Raw genomic sequence first — 17,272 nt, 5'->3', positions numbered from 1 at the left:
GCCTCTCCCAACTCCTTCCATCGGTCTCTATCCTGAGCAACATATTTCCAATTTCTTCCGGCTATTCTTTTAATATCATCAACCCATCTCATCTGTGGTCTTCTTCTTGGTCGTTTACTTTCGTAAGGTCTCCAATGTTGTATTGTAGTATCCCAACGTTGGTCTTTTTGTCTAGCAGTGTGGCCCGCGAAGCTCCATTTAATTTTGGCAATTTTTGTTGCTATGTCCTCGACTTTTGTTTTGGATCTTACCCAGTCGTTCCTCTTTTTATCTGACAATCGTATACCTAACATTGTTCTTTCCGTTGTTCTTTCTGTTGTGGCTAGTTTATTCATGTTTGCCTTGGTTAGGGTCCAAATTTGACATACATATGCCATGATAGGAATGATGCATTGGTTGAACACTTTGCTCCTCAAGTATTGGGGTATTTTGGGGTTCTTAAGTATCCAACTAAGTTTTCCAAATCCTTCCCATGCTAGTCTTGCTCTTCTAGTAATTTCCGCACTTTGGTTCTCTTTGTCAAGTCTCAGGATTGGCCTAGGTAGATATATTCCTGGATTTGTTCTACCTCACTGCCATTTATAGTTATACGTCTGGGGTCATCTGTGTTTGTCATTATTTTTGTTTTTTTCATATTCATTTATAGGCCGACGTATTGGGAGCTGGCTGCTAGTTCCCCCATCATAATTTGCAGTTCCTCGAATGTGCTCGCTATAATCACTATGTCGTCAGCGAATGTGAGGTGGTTTAACTTGTTGCCATTAACGTTAATACCATAGGTTGACCAATTTGGAGTTTTGAAGACGTCTTCTAGGGCTAGGTTGAAAAGTTTTGGCGATATCACGTCTCATTGTCTCACTCCTCTCTTAATGGGGATGGGATTTGTATTTTCGTCTAGTTGTACTATCATAGTTGCATTTTCATATATATTATGTATTAATTGCCTATATCTCGAATCTATTCTACAATTATTAATAGCTTGTTCTATGGCCCACATCTCGATACTATCAAACGCCTTTTCATAGTAGACGAAGGCAAGAAATACGGGTAGTTGGTATTCATTTGCCTTCTCTATCAATGTTCTCATTGTCAGCAGATGGTCTGATTTACTATATCTTTTGCGGAAGCCAGCCTGTTCAACCGGTTGGTAATTGTCCATTCGTTAATAATTCTCATAGATAGTTTGTATACTTGATTGAGCAACGATATAGGTCTATAATTCTGTAGATCACATTTGTCCCCTTTTTTGTGTAAGAGTATTACTAGACTCTCGTTCCCGTCTTTAGGGATCTTACTTTTATTGAGACATCTATTAAATAGCTCTGTTAGTACAGGGATTGTTAATGTCTTGCTTGTTTTCAAGAGCTCGGCAATTATACCGTCGTGTCCTGGAGCTTTATTATTTTTTAGCTCTTTTAAAGCTCTTTCTATTTCGAATCCCTTTATATTTGGTAGTACTTCTGATCCCACGTTTTTTATTTTTCTTTTGACGTTCTCCTTTGTTGTTTCATTAGGCTGGTCTTGCGAGCTGTACAAGGATGTGCAGAAGTCTTCGACAATATTTGTTATTTTATATTTGTCCTTCTCTCCCTTATTGTTGTTGGCGTCTTTAATTTTGATGATTTTTTGAACTCCCAGTGCGGGCCTTAGACATTTTAAGCCTCTGTTGTTTTCAATGACTCGCTCTATTAAGTTCTCGTTCCATTTTTGTATGTCTCGTTTTAGTTCTTTTCTAATTGTTTTATTAAGTTCTCTGTATTCTTGAGTATGGCGTTTGTTTTGCCCTAGTAGTTGTCTTCTTTCCGTCATTAGCTGTTTAGTTTCATTGCTTATTTTGTCTTCTTTAGTCCTTGTTTTCTTTGCCACCTGTAGTCCTGCTACGAGAAGGTTTTTATTTATGTTTTTATTAATCTCGTCAATTTGATCTTGATTATGTTAAGGATCAGATTCGAACTTATCTGCTAAGACCTCTCGGAATTGCTCTTCATTTGTTCTTAGCTGAAAGGCATCTATTGTCGTTGTTTTTTTAAAAATCCTTTTTCTCTCTTCTTTCATGTTAATATTTATTTTTGCTCTAACTATATGATGGTCACTACCCATTGTTACGTTGTTTATTGTTGTGACGTCTTCAAATATTCCTTTGTTGTTTGTTGTTGTAAATAACAATAAATGTTTTTACTAAATGTTAAACATGTTTGTACATGTTAAATGATCTGATTGGCTGAAAATTGATGTATAACCAAAGATGACTCTAGAAGGAATCCGGTAGCAGCATTAATTACTATTGAAAACAGGTGAAAAATATAGCTCGTGCACCACCAAAGATTTAGCAATCTCTCTGCTTTTTATGAGAATATGAAACTAATGACTTACAGTTGTCTTGTAAATCTGCACACTTAAAATCGGACTGAATTTAAAATTACTATACTATACTTAACCGTATTAGTATGGAGCAATTTAAATTACCAACAATTAAAGGTAGTAATAGATATAGGTAGACAGATTTAATCTAATATAGCTTAGACTAAAGTACTTTCTAAGATATTCAAAATACAGAAAGAAACTTTCTACTCGGAAATTTATTGATAAAAAAAAAGTTTTACTTTGAATTATATTAATTAGAAAAAGTATTCTAAAACTTTTATTAGGACCAACTCTATTGAATATATATGGTGTGACGAATCTTAACTGTTGATCGCGCAAAGGGTTGAATTTTTCTATTCAAGCAGATACATTTTAACTACAGTAATTTGTTACGCCTTCAATTCCATAGGGTACAAGAAGCTATTGCTAAAACACAGATACGGCCAGTGGCGTATCGGTTTTATGTTGAAGGAAATAAAAAAATGTTACAGTATTACTGACAAAAATTATTTGCGACTAGGAAAATTTTAAATAACACGCTCGATGACTCAATTTTCCACTGCGCATGACTGATGATCCAGCTATTTAAAAATGGTCACTTAGTTTAGTGCCCTCAGCTTTGTAGTTGGAAAACGTTATGATAACGTTTTTATTCGCGAATGCTTTATATATTGTTTTAATTGTTTATAAAAAATTCCAAACGTTTTTGTAAAACTCGATTGGCAGACAAGTTTTTTTTAATTCTAGATGATTTACAGCGACGATTCTTAAATGGCTGAATCATAAGTCATGCGCAGTATAACAATGAGTCATTGAGTACATTATTTCAAATTTTACTACTCGCAACTAATCAGACACAATTATTTTTCAGAACGAGAAGTATAAAGAAATAATTAATAATAGAGATGTAATATCTTTTATAAAAATAGGTAGGCTTAGATGAGCTGGGCATAGATGGGCTGAACGGGTGTCGAAATTAAATGAAAATTAACCACCCAGACGAACCCTATTAACGGCACCAGGAAGGAAATAGGAGTAGAGGTCGACCAAGACTGAGGGTCGTAGTCCCACATAAAAATTTCAAGCAAGAATAAAAAGTATTATAAGTCACATAATTAATATTATTTAGCCATCTCTGAAAATAATCAATTAAAATTTAGAAAATTGTAAATGAATCTTTATATTAAGATAAATATTAATAAAATAACTCTTTTTAGGATTACAAATTACAATTGTGAAAATTGCAAGACAATGATTTTTTTTTAAATTGCTCAAAACATTCAAAGAATCCAAATCTGTATTAAGAATTGTGTTTGGATTAAGAAAATAATGAGAAATTGCAGAAAACTTTCAAAAAGGCGTAAAATTTCGAAAAAATTGGAAATTTGCTCATTCAAGTAGTTATAACATTTCATCCTCTGATATAAGAGCTGTGCTTATTTTTGCCTTAAAGTATATACTTTTTAACAAATAGTATTTGAAATTCCTGAAGTTTCTTTAAAAGGTAGGCTATTTTTAACACCGGGACCGTGTTCGGAGGAAAATTTTACATCAAAAATATATTTTTGGATATTTTTTACTTAAATTTTATTTAATTTAAGAAAAAGTGAAAAATAAGACAAACAATTTTTTACATGGACAAAATTGAATTACACATATATACCGTTATTTTTATGGTAAATCATCCTATTTTGTAGTATAGAATATGTTTATAAAATTTAAGCCAAATCGAGTGGGGTCGAGAGGGGACCATATTTGACGTGGACTTTAATGGCACATTTTCATTTTCAAGATAATAATTCGATTTTATATACTTATACAAATCAAGAAAAGCTTCGTTCCTCTTAGGTATCCCATGACTTATCACACTTTCTTGTAAGATCCATAATATTATATTAAAAGACAATAATATATTCGTTTATATTTTAATTTACAAAAATATTTTTAAAAATGCCTAATTTTCTTTCTAATTTGTAGACGTTTATAGTACATTGCATGCTTACGTAATAATAGTTTTTCTCTCTAAGATCTATTTCAAATTAGGTAGATATTAATAAATAAACAACAATTTTCTACAATTTTCTTTAACGTAATTGTAGTTTAATGAAGGCTTTTATGTCCCTCAATACTTAATGATGTTCAATTTCAGTTTTGTGTAAGAGTGGATTTGATTTAATAATGCTACTATACAGGGTGTCCAGGAATACCCTTCACAACAGAAAACCATAAATTCTGTAACTTATTTAATGCCGATTTGACGTAAATCATCTTGTCGAAAAATGCTTCCTAAGGGAGCAGATCTCTTTAAATATATCGCCCTATCAACGGTTTAATTCAAATATCTTTATAACGGTTCTACTTGAAGTGATAATATTCTCTATATTTATTTAGTGGAATGTATCCAATCGTTTATCGTAAATACGTTGTTAATTTTAGTTATAAGCGGCTAGTTTAGGGGAGGTATTATTCATTTTTATTCATAGCTTTTGTGGCTTTCAAAAATTTTACTATTCTTTACATACACCAATGCATACATTTTCCATTACCTAACAAATTCATTTCTAATTGTGAAGATGGCTATAGAAAATAAACAAAATATAATTTATTTGTATTAAGAGGTTTTTAAACATTTGTCCGTTTTTTTTTGTCCCACAAAAGGTTCAACTGTAGTAACTGAAAATCCCATATATGTCGAATTCCACAGAAAATCGTCCTTTTTTTGATGCCAAAAAAACGCTTTTTCATATTTAAAGACACACTCCTCAGACCAATTTTTTTTTTCGTTCCTTATAGCTTAAAAGTAAAGAAAAAAAGAATAGGACGGGAGGTACCCTTAAATTAGCATTATTATTAATTTAAAAAAATGTATAATTTACGAATAAAGTATTATTTAACTTAATATTATAAATATCTTGTGTATATTTTATATTCCCTTCGGAAGTAATATTACTTATTGTACAATAATATAATTATAATTGTAAAGTTGTATATCAACAATTAAAAAATTATTGTTCTATATTATAGTTTATTGTATTTGTTTTTTTAGATATTTTCTCAAAATTACGACTACGTACCTTGAAATTATTGTTTTGCAACTTTGAATCTATCCAAAAAATGTTTAATAAAGAATATTATCTCTACTTTGATTACTTAAAATTAAAATACAGACTTTTTTCAAGTAGTCATCTGCTATTAAATACCAAAAAGTGTAACTCGTACGTAAAAAATGTAAAATTATAAATAAAATACCTGTGACCTGTTTTAAAATTTATAAACTTGTTACCTAGACTAAAACTAATGTTTTTTCTTGAAATTACAAGAAAATACCTTTATTTTGATTTTTTTAAAGAGTCCTATAGATGCTATAGAAGCGATACCACAGCTATTTTAAATATTTCTTGAAAATACGGTAAATTTTCGATGAGTAAATTTTAAAAAATCGCTTAAAAGCGTTTTTTTGCATCAAAAAAAGGACGATTTTCTGTGGAATTCGACACATACTCACTATAATTATAGAAGAGTCACTATGGTCGACGGTTTATTACGTTTAAAGCAAGTTTAACTCGCATCAAATACTCTACTAGAATTTGGCAATTATGTGGTTAGCAGATATTTAAGGCAACAAATAATAAAATATAAAACTTTATACATATATAGTTCAGTATCACATAATGATTGCGAGAAAAAAGTAACGAAAAGACTTTTCCTTTGTCAGTTAGGAGAGGCAGAATAACCAGAAGATTCGATTTCAACCTTGTACAGAGCCAACATGAAGCACACGACTCTTCAGTGTGGGAGTTATGACGATAAAAAGAGAAAAATAGATATACAGATAGAGAGAGTGAGCTAAGAATATAATGGAACATACAAACGGAATTTGTCCTGAAATTTAAATAAAATTTCATGAACATTTTTCACCCATTGTTACTTTTCACACGACAATAAAAAATAATATTTTCAAGTATTTTAAAAACTAGATTCCCGATATTTCTTGTTAGACAATTATTTTGTTAATTATGGACTATTAACTCTCAAGGTTGTCGTTTATCAGCATTCAGATCTGCACTTTCACAACTCTCGTACAAATAACATTTATGCTATAAATAATTGTATCATGGTTTTGATATATGTAGATGAATAATAAATAGTTAATAATAATGATACACTTATCATATTTAGAAACAAATATGATTTGACAAAAAGATAAATAACTTATTGATGATGCCTAATTGCACCAAATACTAGGGATGTTTTTAAAGTAAGTATCGTTTTGAAATAAAAAAAAAACAAGCAAACATTTCCAAAAAAAAAACATATTTATCTACATAATGCTCATAATATTACGGCATTTTTCGTATCGTAGGACCAGCTTGTGTATTCCATCCTCAAAGAAGATTGCCACCATATTAGACAACCACTGCAGCACGGTTGTTTTGACTTCGCCGTCATTATTAAGGCGTTTCCCAGTCACATGCGTGTTCAATTATAGAAAGAAATGGTAATCGTACAGCCAAACAATGTGATAATGTTTGAGTTTGATTAGCCGTATAATGAAGGGCATTATCATGGAGCAAAACAACATACTTACTCAGCAAGCTAGACTTTTTGTTTTGAATTTCTCGGCGCTAGTAACCTAACATCAATCGTTACCTAACTCAAACTAAGCCAATCCATCCCCTTTTTTAGCACTAGCTGGGGAATATGCAGCCAAATACCATGGTAAATATGATGGTAGCGTTAGGATCCTAGTCGAATCTGAATGTGGCTGACCAGTGTGGCCCTATATAGATCTCGTCACAACCCGAGATGACCGGGACTAAAACTCCACCTCTCTCATTCTCAGCACCAAGACAGGAGGTAACCTTTTGGGCATTTCTTACGGGACAGTCTTCTTGATATGGGCCATACCTCAATCGAGTTTAGACATACCACTCACGACGGGAATACTTCCAAGCCAGAAACCTTCCGTATCTGCTTTCGTGTTTTTCTAACCTGCTTCCACCTTGATTTTGGGAGACGACTCTCTAGAGTTAACACACCGTACTTCTGCTATTCCTCGACTCATATTTTTATTTTCTACTCCAGATGTGCAGGCTTGCTCTTATTAGTCTTCTGAAGCATTCTCGCGATACTTATAGATCATGCGGAACCCCCAAAAGACACACACTCTTCTGACATCCTTTCCTTCTTTTAAAAAATTCTCCATAACACTCTCAAAATCCACACGAAATATATATATATATATATATATATATATATATATATATATATATATATATAACATAAAAGGAAGATTAACCTAACATTACCTGTGCAAACCTTAAGACAAATTTCCACGGTTCAACCGAATTGAATTACTTTGGTTAAATGGAACAGAAATGAAAGGAATGCTATTTACACGGTATCTGGAAAGTGAACTGATCAACACATATTCTTCGAAAGATGTCGTCGAATAAAGTCGTGCGTTTAGAAGTTGCATAAATATGTGATGATTTAATAAAAGAATTATCGAATGTATCGGTATCGGTGGGTGTAATCATGGGTAGTAAGAAGACAAGCCTTAGGAGCTTCAAACCGTCTATTAAAAGAATTGGCAGAAGAGGATCCAGATGCAAACTTAATCATCTTCCCATGAATGAAGCAAAATTTGATAAACTTCTTAGAATGGTTACACCGTTATTTCAGAAATAAAACACTATGATGAGGGATGCTTTGCCCGTAATAATGGAATTGCAAATCGTTTTATGTCTTCTTCGGATATACCGCTAATGTTCAAACCTTCAATAAGCGATTTAATAGCATTTCCACGACAATCTCGGTTTTTATAATTCAATAGACACGAATACTTTTTAAAATGTTCCAAGACAGAGGCGTGTGCTGTTTTTTCACTTTGCGTAGGTATGTAGTAGCCAGTTATGTATCGTCCAAATTCGCCCTTTTTCATTCTTATGACATTAATGCATTTATATATTAATGTATAGTTATTGTCTGGCAAATATTAAATAAAATTATTCATCCGAAATCACGCGCTGAAGTGGTGAAATGTAGCCAAAATCACGTGCCCATCATGAATTCCAGGATGTTTTAAATTCGATCATTGCCAGCGAGTAATAAAATATGTTTCCTTGCTAGTCACTTTACATTGTAACAATATAATATTATATTTCTGCTTATAATAAAAATAATACATTCGATTTAGTTTATAAAATAATTTTTCATTTACATTAATAATGTTTCGACTGAGCGGAAGTCGACTATATACCTAAATATGTAATATACTCAAATTAGTATATTCTTTTTATTTCAGAAGGATATGTATTCAATTATTTAGTCTGTCAATAGAAAGAGTACTAAAGTATTTCCCACCTAAGAAGACCGCTTTGCAATTAAATGCTGGTAACTTTATTACTAGCGAACCAGATAAGTAGCGATATATTTTATTTACACTACTTTTATAAATAACATTTTACTGCTCTGTTGTTTCAATCAGCACTGCTCAACAAGTTATCGTTTATTGGTTTTAATATTTTATTGCAATGGTACGAGTACGGAATATTTATTTAAACAGTGAATTAATTACATGTTATTTTTTTTTTAATTTCTTCTGACGTATCGTATAATGTAAGTTTACCCAATAATCAAAGTTGTGCCCTTAAAGGAACATATTATTTGAAAAAAAAAGGAGTACCACGTGTCATAATAATTGTAATCTCCTTTATACACACTTTAAAAATTTTTTTAGTAAAGTATTTCTTAAATCCACACATTCATTGAAAAATGATTTAAATTTTAAAATACCTTTAAAAATACCTTTCTGTTAACGACACTGTTATCGACAAAGTAGATCAAATTCAAACTTTTCATCATATTTACACTTCTGTTTATCGTTAAAAATTAATTGATGGTCGTGGGTTGCATTGGTGTTATTTAATAATTTAGTAAAACACATAATCAGCAAAAATCTTATTTAAAACATTCGAACGGTTTTTGCAATCACAATCAATGCAGCGTTTATGTTTGTTTAGCATTGGCTGTTAAATAATTTGTGTTCGATTGTTTCGTCTGTTGTGCAACCCTCGTCCTTTTTAGGGTGCAGTAGTTGTATATAAGTACCAATTTTTTTATAGTAGTGTAGTGAAGCGGTACTTTAAAGTAAAATGAGTAATTTGGAAGAAAATAAAATACAGTCGAAACGTAGAGTGTTATCTCCAGAAGAACGGTGTTTAGTTCTGAAGGTCCAAAGCTATTTCAATTTGGAAAAAAATAATATGGGTCCATTGACATCTGTTATGGCAGTTCAGAAACGCACATATGGTGCTTGCAGTATCTTATAGAGGACACTCCGAAGAATTAATAACATGAGTGAAGATGAAATAAATAAAGTAAGCAAGAGAAATAGTCGACATCCTAAAACTTTAGATTTGCACCAGTCAATTAAACTTGCAATTAAAAATATTATATATATAATACGTATAAAGTCAAAGAATACGTAACAATTAATTGGTCCTGTATTACAAAAAATTTAAGACAATTAACTGTGTGATATTAGTTTAACAAGTTTGTGGAGAGTGCTGAAACATTTAGGTTTTCGATATAAAAAGATAAATAATAGAAAAGTATTGTGTGAACTCTCTAATGTTGTATCAACACGCTGGCATTTTTTAAGAAAATACATGAACAATAAAACGTCTGATAGTCCGACGCAAGTTATATTTTTAGATGAAACTTGGATTTTCGCTAAAGGAAATATGTCAAAATCATCCTGGCAAGATGGCACCACGAAATGTTATTCTTCTAGTCGTTCCGGTAATGGAAAACGCTACATTATACTTCATGCTGGAAATGATGAGGGTTTTATTACTGACGCTAGTTTAATTTTTTCGTCCACAAAGAATACAGGTGATTACCACGGAAATATGGATGCAAATATTTTTGAAGAATGGTTTGAAGAACATTTGTTAAAAAAATTGGAGCGACCATCCATAATAGTGTTGGATAATGCATCCTACCACTCAAGAGTAGAAGAGAGTTTTTCTTCAAACAGCCGGACAAAAGAAGAAATAAAGTTGTAGTTAACAGAAAAGAAAATTTATTACAGTGACATATTTTTGAAAGTCGATTTACTTCAAAGGTGTGGAGAGCACAAAATTCAAAAGAAATTTGTTACTGACCAAATGACTATTAAATATGACCATGAAGTTCTTCGACTTTCTTCCTACCATTACCACTATAATGCAATTGAGTTAGTTTGGGGTATAGCCAAAAATTTTTATGATAAACATGCATCCAAAACAACAGATAACACTAGCGTTCTTAGTTTATGGAAAGAATCGCTAGAACAAATAAAGGCAGAACAATGACAAAATTGTATTAGACATACGGAAGACATAATCGTTCAGTCTTTCAAATCGAGCGAGTTATAGATGAGGTCCGGCCTCTAATTATACGGATAGACAATTCAGATAGTGACCGAAAATCGTTTGCTTGTGGTGTGTTTTAGTTAAACGATAAAGTACCTTCCGTCTAATTACTGGACTGCATACTCTCAATAGCTTTGGTATTAATTACTGGACTACACTTGTTTAAAGCTTTTGTTTTGCTGAAAACTCGGAAGTGATTTAGTGCCAATTTGTTTCAAGATTATATTTATTACAGTGTCTGCAGAAAGTAAAGTCTTGGATGTATTGTATTCAAATTTGGACATACCAGCAACTTGGCAAGTATTTTCCAATTTTACTGCATGCAAAACCATTCGTATAATTTTCACTCTACGCAAAATAGAGACTTATAGAGACCTTGATGAGCATTTAATGTCGACAAATAATTTCGAGTATTCGAAATATTCCGTCCCACTTCTTTTAACACGCCCTGTATATACATATTATATTCATTTTATTTGCCTTTGATACAGTAAAATCCAATATGATTACTGAACATAAAAGACAGGAAATTAAATATTTTTACTTTTCAAGCGATCGGAATTAAATATTAACGGCCCACTGTTTGAGGTCCACTGATCATATCTTAATTGTATATCGGCCGTCATAGGGTAAAACGACTTTAGCAACCGCAGATGCTTGTTTGGTCTGTATTCAAATAATGTCTTCTACAAACATGTTAAAACGTGTTTATTTGAAAGAAGTTATACATCGAGTCATGACTTACATGAATCATATTGTTACAAATACAATACTGCCCGCAATTGACTCTGCGTATTGCATTTACGGCATTTAACAAAACGAAATGCAATTATCAAGATTCAAAGTTTATTTCTGAGAAAAATTTAATTGTCTTGAGTGTCAAATAATCGAGAAGTCTATTTAATAACGGAATTAATCAATGTCCTGACATTATGACTCAGTTTATTATTTCTTTGCTGGTGTATAGCAAAGGAAGAGAGTGAGAAAGGAATCAAAACAACAATGCAGTCAATTCCGTTCCGTATATCAGTTTCGTGTAGCAAAGTTAATTCAATTACCCAGCGAGAGAGATTGATACTTGGTGTGGTTTGATTAGGTTAATTATATCTCAGGAACTAAACAATTGTGGCGAACAAGAGTGGAATATTCGGATTAGGCATGTTAGACGTAACTTTTAAGAAAAGTTTTAAGACAATCTGTCAATATATGTTGAGTGTATATGTTCAGAAAATTCATTTATTTTGTTTATTTAAATATACTCCTTTTCTTAAATGGAAAATACATAAAAATTAACACTGACCAATAATCATTTCAAATTCTCTCAAACCCCTGCACGAAACTAGTGTCGAATTTAGAAATCATCTTAAAACTTGGTTAAAAGGAGAGCAATAGAATTTACAAAGAATATACACACGGTCAATTTTTTAATATAAAAATGTATTTAACACGTTCTTACCTCTAAGCAAAAGGCACACTCACACTGCTCTATGCGCATAACGTTCTGCGAAGGCACCTCCGTCAGACAAAGTTTGCACAGCGTCGGCGGTTCACCAGCAGGCACAGGTACGAAACCACCCGTCGAAGAATTCAATGAGTAACGAGAACTCGATGCTAGCGTTAAAAGACTGGAACAACGAGAACACATACGAAGATGCGACTCATGCGGCGAAACTCTCAGTCTATTGACGGGTTGAAGAGGCTCTATGCTGCTGGAAGATGATGCCGATCTGAAACAATAAAGTTTGATTAAAAATGAATACCCTTCATCTAACTTTTTAACGATATTTATAAAGTATTATTTTGGCATTGACAAATTTGAAATTGAAGACAATAGTTGATCTGTCTATGTTTTTAACGAAATATCTATTTTGCTTAATTGGTTGTTTGGTAAAATTATGTGAAATTGGAAAGAAAAGGTTAAAGTGAAGTTGGTAAGGTACCTTTAAAATATTTTTCACTTTGTATATGTATACCATTATATAGGACTTCTCAAGCTTAAAATTATTTTACCTAAAAAATTACATCTAATGGATATATCAAATTTAGCCGTACTGTGACAGATATGTCATTTTGGCACATTTAAAACGGTTTATTTTATTTAAAAATGTCATTCTACAAAGTATAAAGCTGTCAACAAGTTAATCAAACAAACAAGTTAAGCCAACAAGATGTTAACAAGGTAACAAAATAATCAATGAAAACCTAAAGAAAATAGACTAAAGCCGGGTGTTGACATGATGCGAATGCCCTGTCGAACTTCGTCGTGTTCTTAAGTATAGACAGTGTGATGTAACCGCGTACACCTCTCCGATTGTATCGCGTGACTCAGAGGGCTATGGAGCACCAGATGTTGGGTGTCTCTCTGAGAGACCGAATTCCAAATTAAGAAATACGGCGTGACTCAGAGGGCTATGGAGCGCCAAATGTTAGGTGTCTCTCTAAGAGACCGAATTCCAAACAAAGAAATACGTCGCAGAGCAAAAACAACAAACACTGTTTGAGTTTTCCTTATTTCTCACAAAAATGACAAACTTCTTACAGTGTCCCCCGTTCTTAATAAGCAATCTGTAGACCCACGTCCCAAAGCTCGCCGTTGTACTCTTCAAAACACCTCAATGCCGGTTTGCAAAAATGAACATACTTGGACCTGAAATTCTTCGTCTAACTCATACTCCAATACTAAACTTCTCCTTGGGTTAATTTTTATATTATCTATAATAATACCAAACTTCTGGGCATTTTGTACTCCCTACCAGGCCATCGTACGATACAATATTTATAGAAAACAAAAATTTATCGTCAAAAATTAAGCGTTGGTTAAATTTTAAGAGGTCCATGTTTTAAATAAATGGCATTGGAAAGAAGGCCATATATTAAATCCAAAATATTATCACCAAACTCAAATACTTTTTTATTACACAAATTTCTATTACTTTTAAAATTAAACCCTATTTATGCAAGACCTTGCTCCTGATATATTTCACTGGTTGCATATCTAAAATTGTCATTATACATTCAAAATGTTTCCGGATTTGTTTCCTAGTACGAACCAATAATGGTTTACATTAAAATATAGTTCAAGATTAATATAGAACAAAATTATTGTACAGCCCCATACAAAAATATTGATATTTTTTGATACAATGTATATGTATACCTCTGAAAATATTTTCTTGTGGTATTTTACATGTAGGACAATAACTACTACATTTTTGGAAATAAACCACAATTATAATTAAAAATATTTTTATTTTGACGTTCTGATTTAGAAGAATTCTGGATATTCCCTTATATTTTTAAAAATTCCAAAAAAGTAATTCAGGTGTGACTTTTTGCACTAGGCTATAAGATTTATTGTGCACTGTGAACAATGTGAAAACAGGTATAGTAAAATACCGAAATTCTAGGCACTAAATTCTAAGCACTGATACTGGAGTTTTAACGATTACACCGTTGCCAGGTTTTTATTATAGATAACGTATTAACTTCTATATTAATAATTTACATACAGTCAAATACTCATAAAATACCGGATTTGTGAAAGTATCTCATAAAACATGACAACACTAACCAGTAGAAAAGAACAGAAGATAATCGAAGCTGCAAGTTAGACAGAGATATATTATTTAGTCTGGACAGTGACTGGACACATTAGCGTATGGTTTACGTAGTTAAGAGAATTTTAAAAATGTATATCTACTAAAAAAAGTATGTGTACCAAATTTGTTTTTGTACGTATTTAAAACTTAATTACATGAAGCTTATTTAGCATTTATAAAAATTATTACCGTATGTAGAAGATAAAAATATTTTAATTTGACGTATGTATGTAAACAAAATTAACTTTAATTGTACGAGGCAATATTGACAACGTAGCTCGACATTCCCAAAAGGCCAAGAAGTCAAAATATTAACTATGAAGAAAACTAGTCCAATGATGAAAAACTATTGCAATTACTATTAGTCACATTGATAAATTAAAGGTTTAACGAAAACATCCTCTCTAGTGTCTAGACCCATATTCTGCTTTCTTCTTTTTTGGTATGTTTAATGCATTTTTCCATTTTTTCTCGCTACTTGACTTTTTATTCCAGCCCACTTAAGTTTGATAGGGTTTAGCTCACAATGATAAGAAGGGAGGTGCAGAAGAATTATGTTGTTTTCACGAGCCATTTCCTCGACAACTCATTTATTTGGATATATGTTCCCTTACTCAGATTTAATAATTGTGCTTTCAACATATTGTCATCGAATGATATATTTCTTTAAGAGAGCCAGTTCATAATGTCAGCTTTCCGCCAGGCAGTTTTTGTTCGTTTGACGGTTCCAATTGTTAACTATGGTAAGGCTCATTGTTCAAGGTTTGATAAAATCTTTAAAAACCAACCTTCAAATTTTTGGGCGTCCATTTCTTCATGATTACTTTTCTTGTATTCGAAGAATAACAAGACGTTATCCAAAACGCAGGGGAAAAACACCTGTTATCATTTATATTTTTCTTCAAAATTTCATGTACTTAGTGTCAGTGCAGTGTTACAGTGTTTTTGAATAGGGCATATCCCTTAATTTTTTTTGCATGTTGAATAACCATTGTTTTTTGTATACAACACTAATTTTAAGAAGCAAAAAAATCCGAATCACTGAATAAAGCCTTGTCGACGGTTTCTAACTTTAAAATCTCGCCACACTTTGAGAAAGTATGGTCTTGATTTTGCCAAGTGTCTCCGCCACAAAATAATATCTTCTATTTCTATAAGAATACTGTTCCTACTTCTAATCCACAAGGAAAATGAAAGTCTTGTAGTTAGCTGTATACCATGAATCACAAAAGTTTTATTTAAAAATCCCTTATAAAAGGTATATAATTCGGACTACATCATAGAACGTTTTCGGACTAAACAGTCCATCATCAGTGCAATATTACTAGGTATATATCAGTCAAGCCACTAAATATCTGGGTAAAACCCTTAAAAAACTACAAACTTTGTTTTTTGTTACATCGTTGTCAAAAATATCCTACATGCACGATATCTGTTAAATACTTTAACTTTACAACGTATTTTTAACAAAAATGCAATAAAAAAAAAAGTTGGTAACGTTTTAAGGGTTTCTATCCAGATATTTAGTGGCTTGACTGATGAATACATGGTAATATTACACTGATGATGGACTTTTTAGTCTGAAAACGTTCTGTGATGTAGCCCGAAAGTGTATTTTTTATTATATATCTTTTATATAAAACGGTTTTTTATATAAAACTTTTGTTCCAACTTCTATTCGTATAACTAATGTTTATTTTCCATAATTTTCGGAATAATACACGTCTCGAAATAATGTGACATTATTTAAGGTTGGAATTTCATGTCGAAAAAAGAAAGAATGGAATAACATACTTAATATCGTCTTCAAGTTGAATACGTTTTCTTCCTGTGGTTTCAATTTTTTCAACAGACGTTAGGTTAGGTTAGGTTCAATATGAGTGGGCGCGTAAACACCTTTCCACTCAACCTAAGAAGTCTATTGTGGCTCATCTCCAACAGACGTATTCGACTTACTACGAATCGATACATATAGTTACAACGTCATTGACCAACATATTTCCATTCCTTTCACGGAGTCCACAAGATACGTTGTATATAATAATTTTTCACCTTCCGAACAATTTTCTTCTTCTTCCTCTTTATAAGCAATTCTGCTTGTTCATTGGCGGATTAATACCTCTGTGGAATACGTCGGATACTTCTTTTGCCGATTGGCGACTTATCTCTTTCTATTTTGACGACACAGGTCTCCTTCATTCCGCTTATGTGGTTATTCCATTCTTTTTTTCTATTTTGTTTCCATTCATTTATACACTGTACGTTACATTTTCTTCTAATGTCTTCACTTCTCTTTCGATATTTTAGCGCATTTCCCGTAATTCTTCTCAGTACTCTCATATCTGTTGTTTTCAGTAGCGTTTGCGTTGTGGCTGTATCGGGTCTTGTTTCTGAGGCATATGTCATTCTAATTCTTAACTTCATCTCAGTGTTAATGTGTCTGTTTCGCCATATAGTGTTATTAAGGCATCCTGCCAGTCTATTTGCTTTTTGTACTTGATCTCTCACTTCTTTGTCTAGGTCTCCATAGCTGGACAGTGTAATTTCCAGGTATTTTATTTCCATTACTTGTTCAATACTGATGCCATCAATTTCTAGCTGAAAAATTTTGTCGACGACATTTCCTTTGATTATTTTTATTTTCCATATTTGCAAGAACTATATAAAAACGTATTAACCGCTTCATGTTAACTATGCTACTAATGTATTTCAGTAATAGCAAGAGCAAAGTCGTTATCAATAAACCAGTTGTTGATAAACAATATAATGGGAATTCCCAAACAATTAAAAACAGTGAAATTGTGTTTGGGAACAAACTAAAGTATCTATTGTATTATTTTTGGTTGAGTTTACCGAAAGTACAAGCTGATTATAGCCGCAAATGTCAAA

General features: G+C 32.1%; 1 protein-coding gene across 4 annotated transcripts in view; it reads right to left on the bottom strand.

The window, feature by feature from the left end:
- LOC140450265 (E3 ubiquitin-protein ligase RNF144B) overlaps positions 1-17,272 on the bottom strand; it is a 393,953-nt gene that overhangs the window by 47,396 nt on the left and 329,285 nt on the right. For all 4 annotated transcript variants that reach the window (XM_072543787.1, XM_072543785.1, XM_072543788.1 and 1 more), the window contains one exon: positions 12,241-12,511. In XM_072543787.1, coding sequence (XP_072399888.1) covers positions 12,241-12,511 — 271 coding nt within the window. The remainder of the gene's footprint in view (positions 1-12,240; positions 12,512-17,272) is intronic.

This window comes from Diabrotica undecimpunctata, chromosome 9, assembly GCF_040954645.1.
Source record: "Diabrotica undecimpunctata isolate CICGRU chromosome 9, icDiaUnde3, whole genome shotgun sequence".
NCBI classification, from domain to species: Eukaryota; Metazoa; Arthropoda; class Insecta; order Coleoptera; family Chrysomelidae; genus Diabrotica; species Diabrotica undecimpunctata.
The sequence above is the reverse complement of the archived record's forward strand: the minus strand, read 5'-3'. Positions and strand labels throughout refer to the sequence as shown.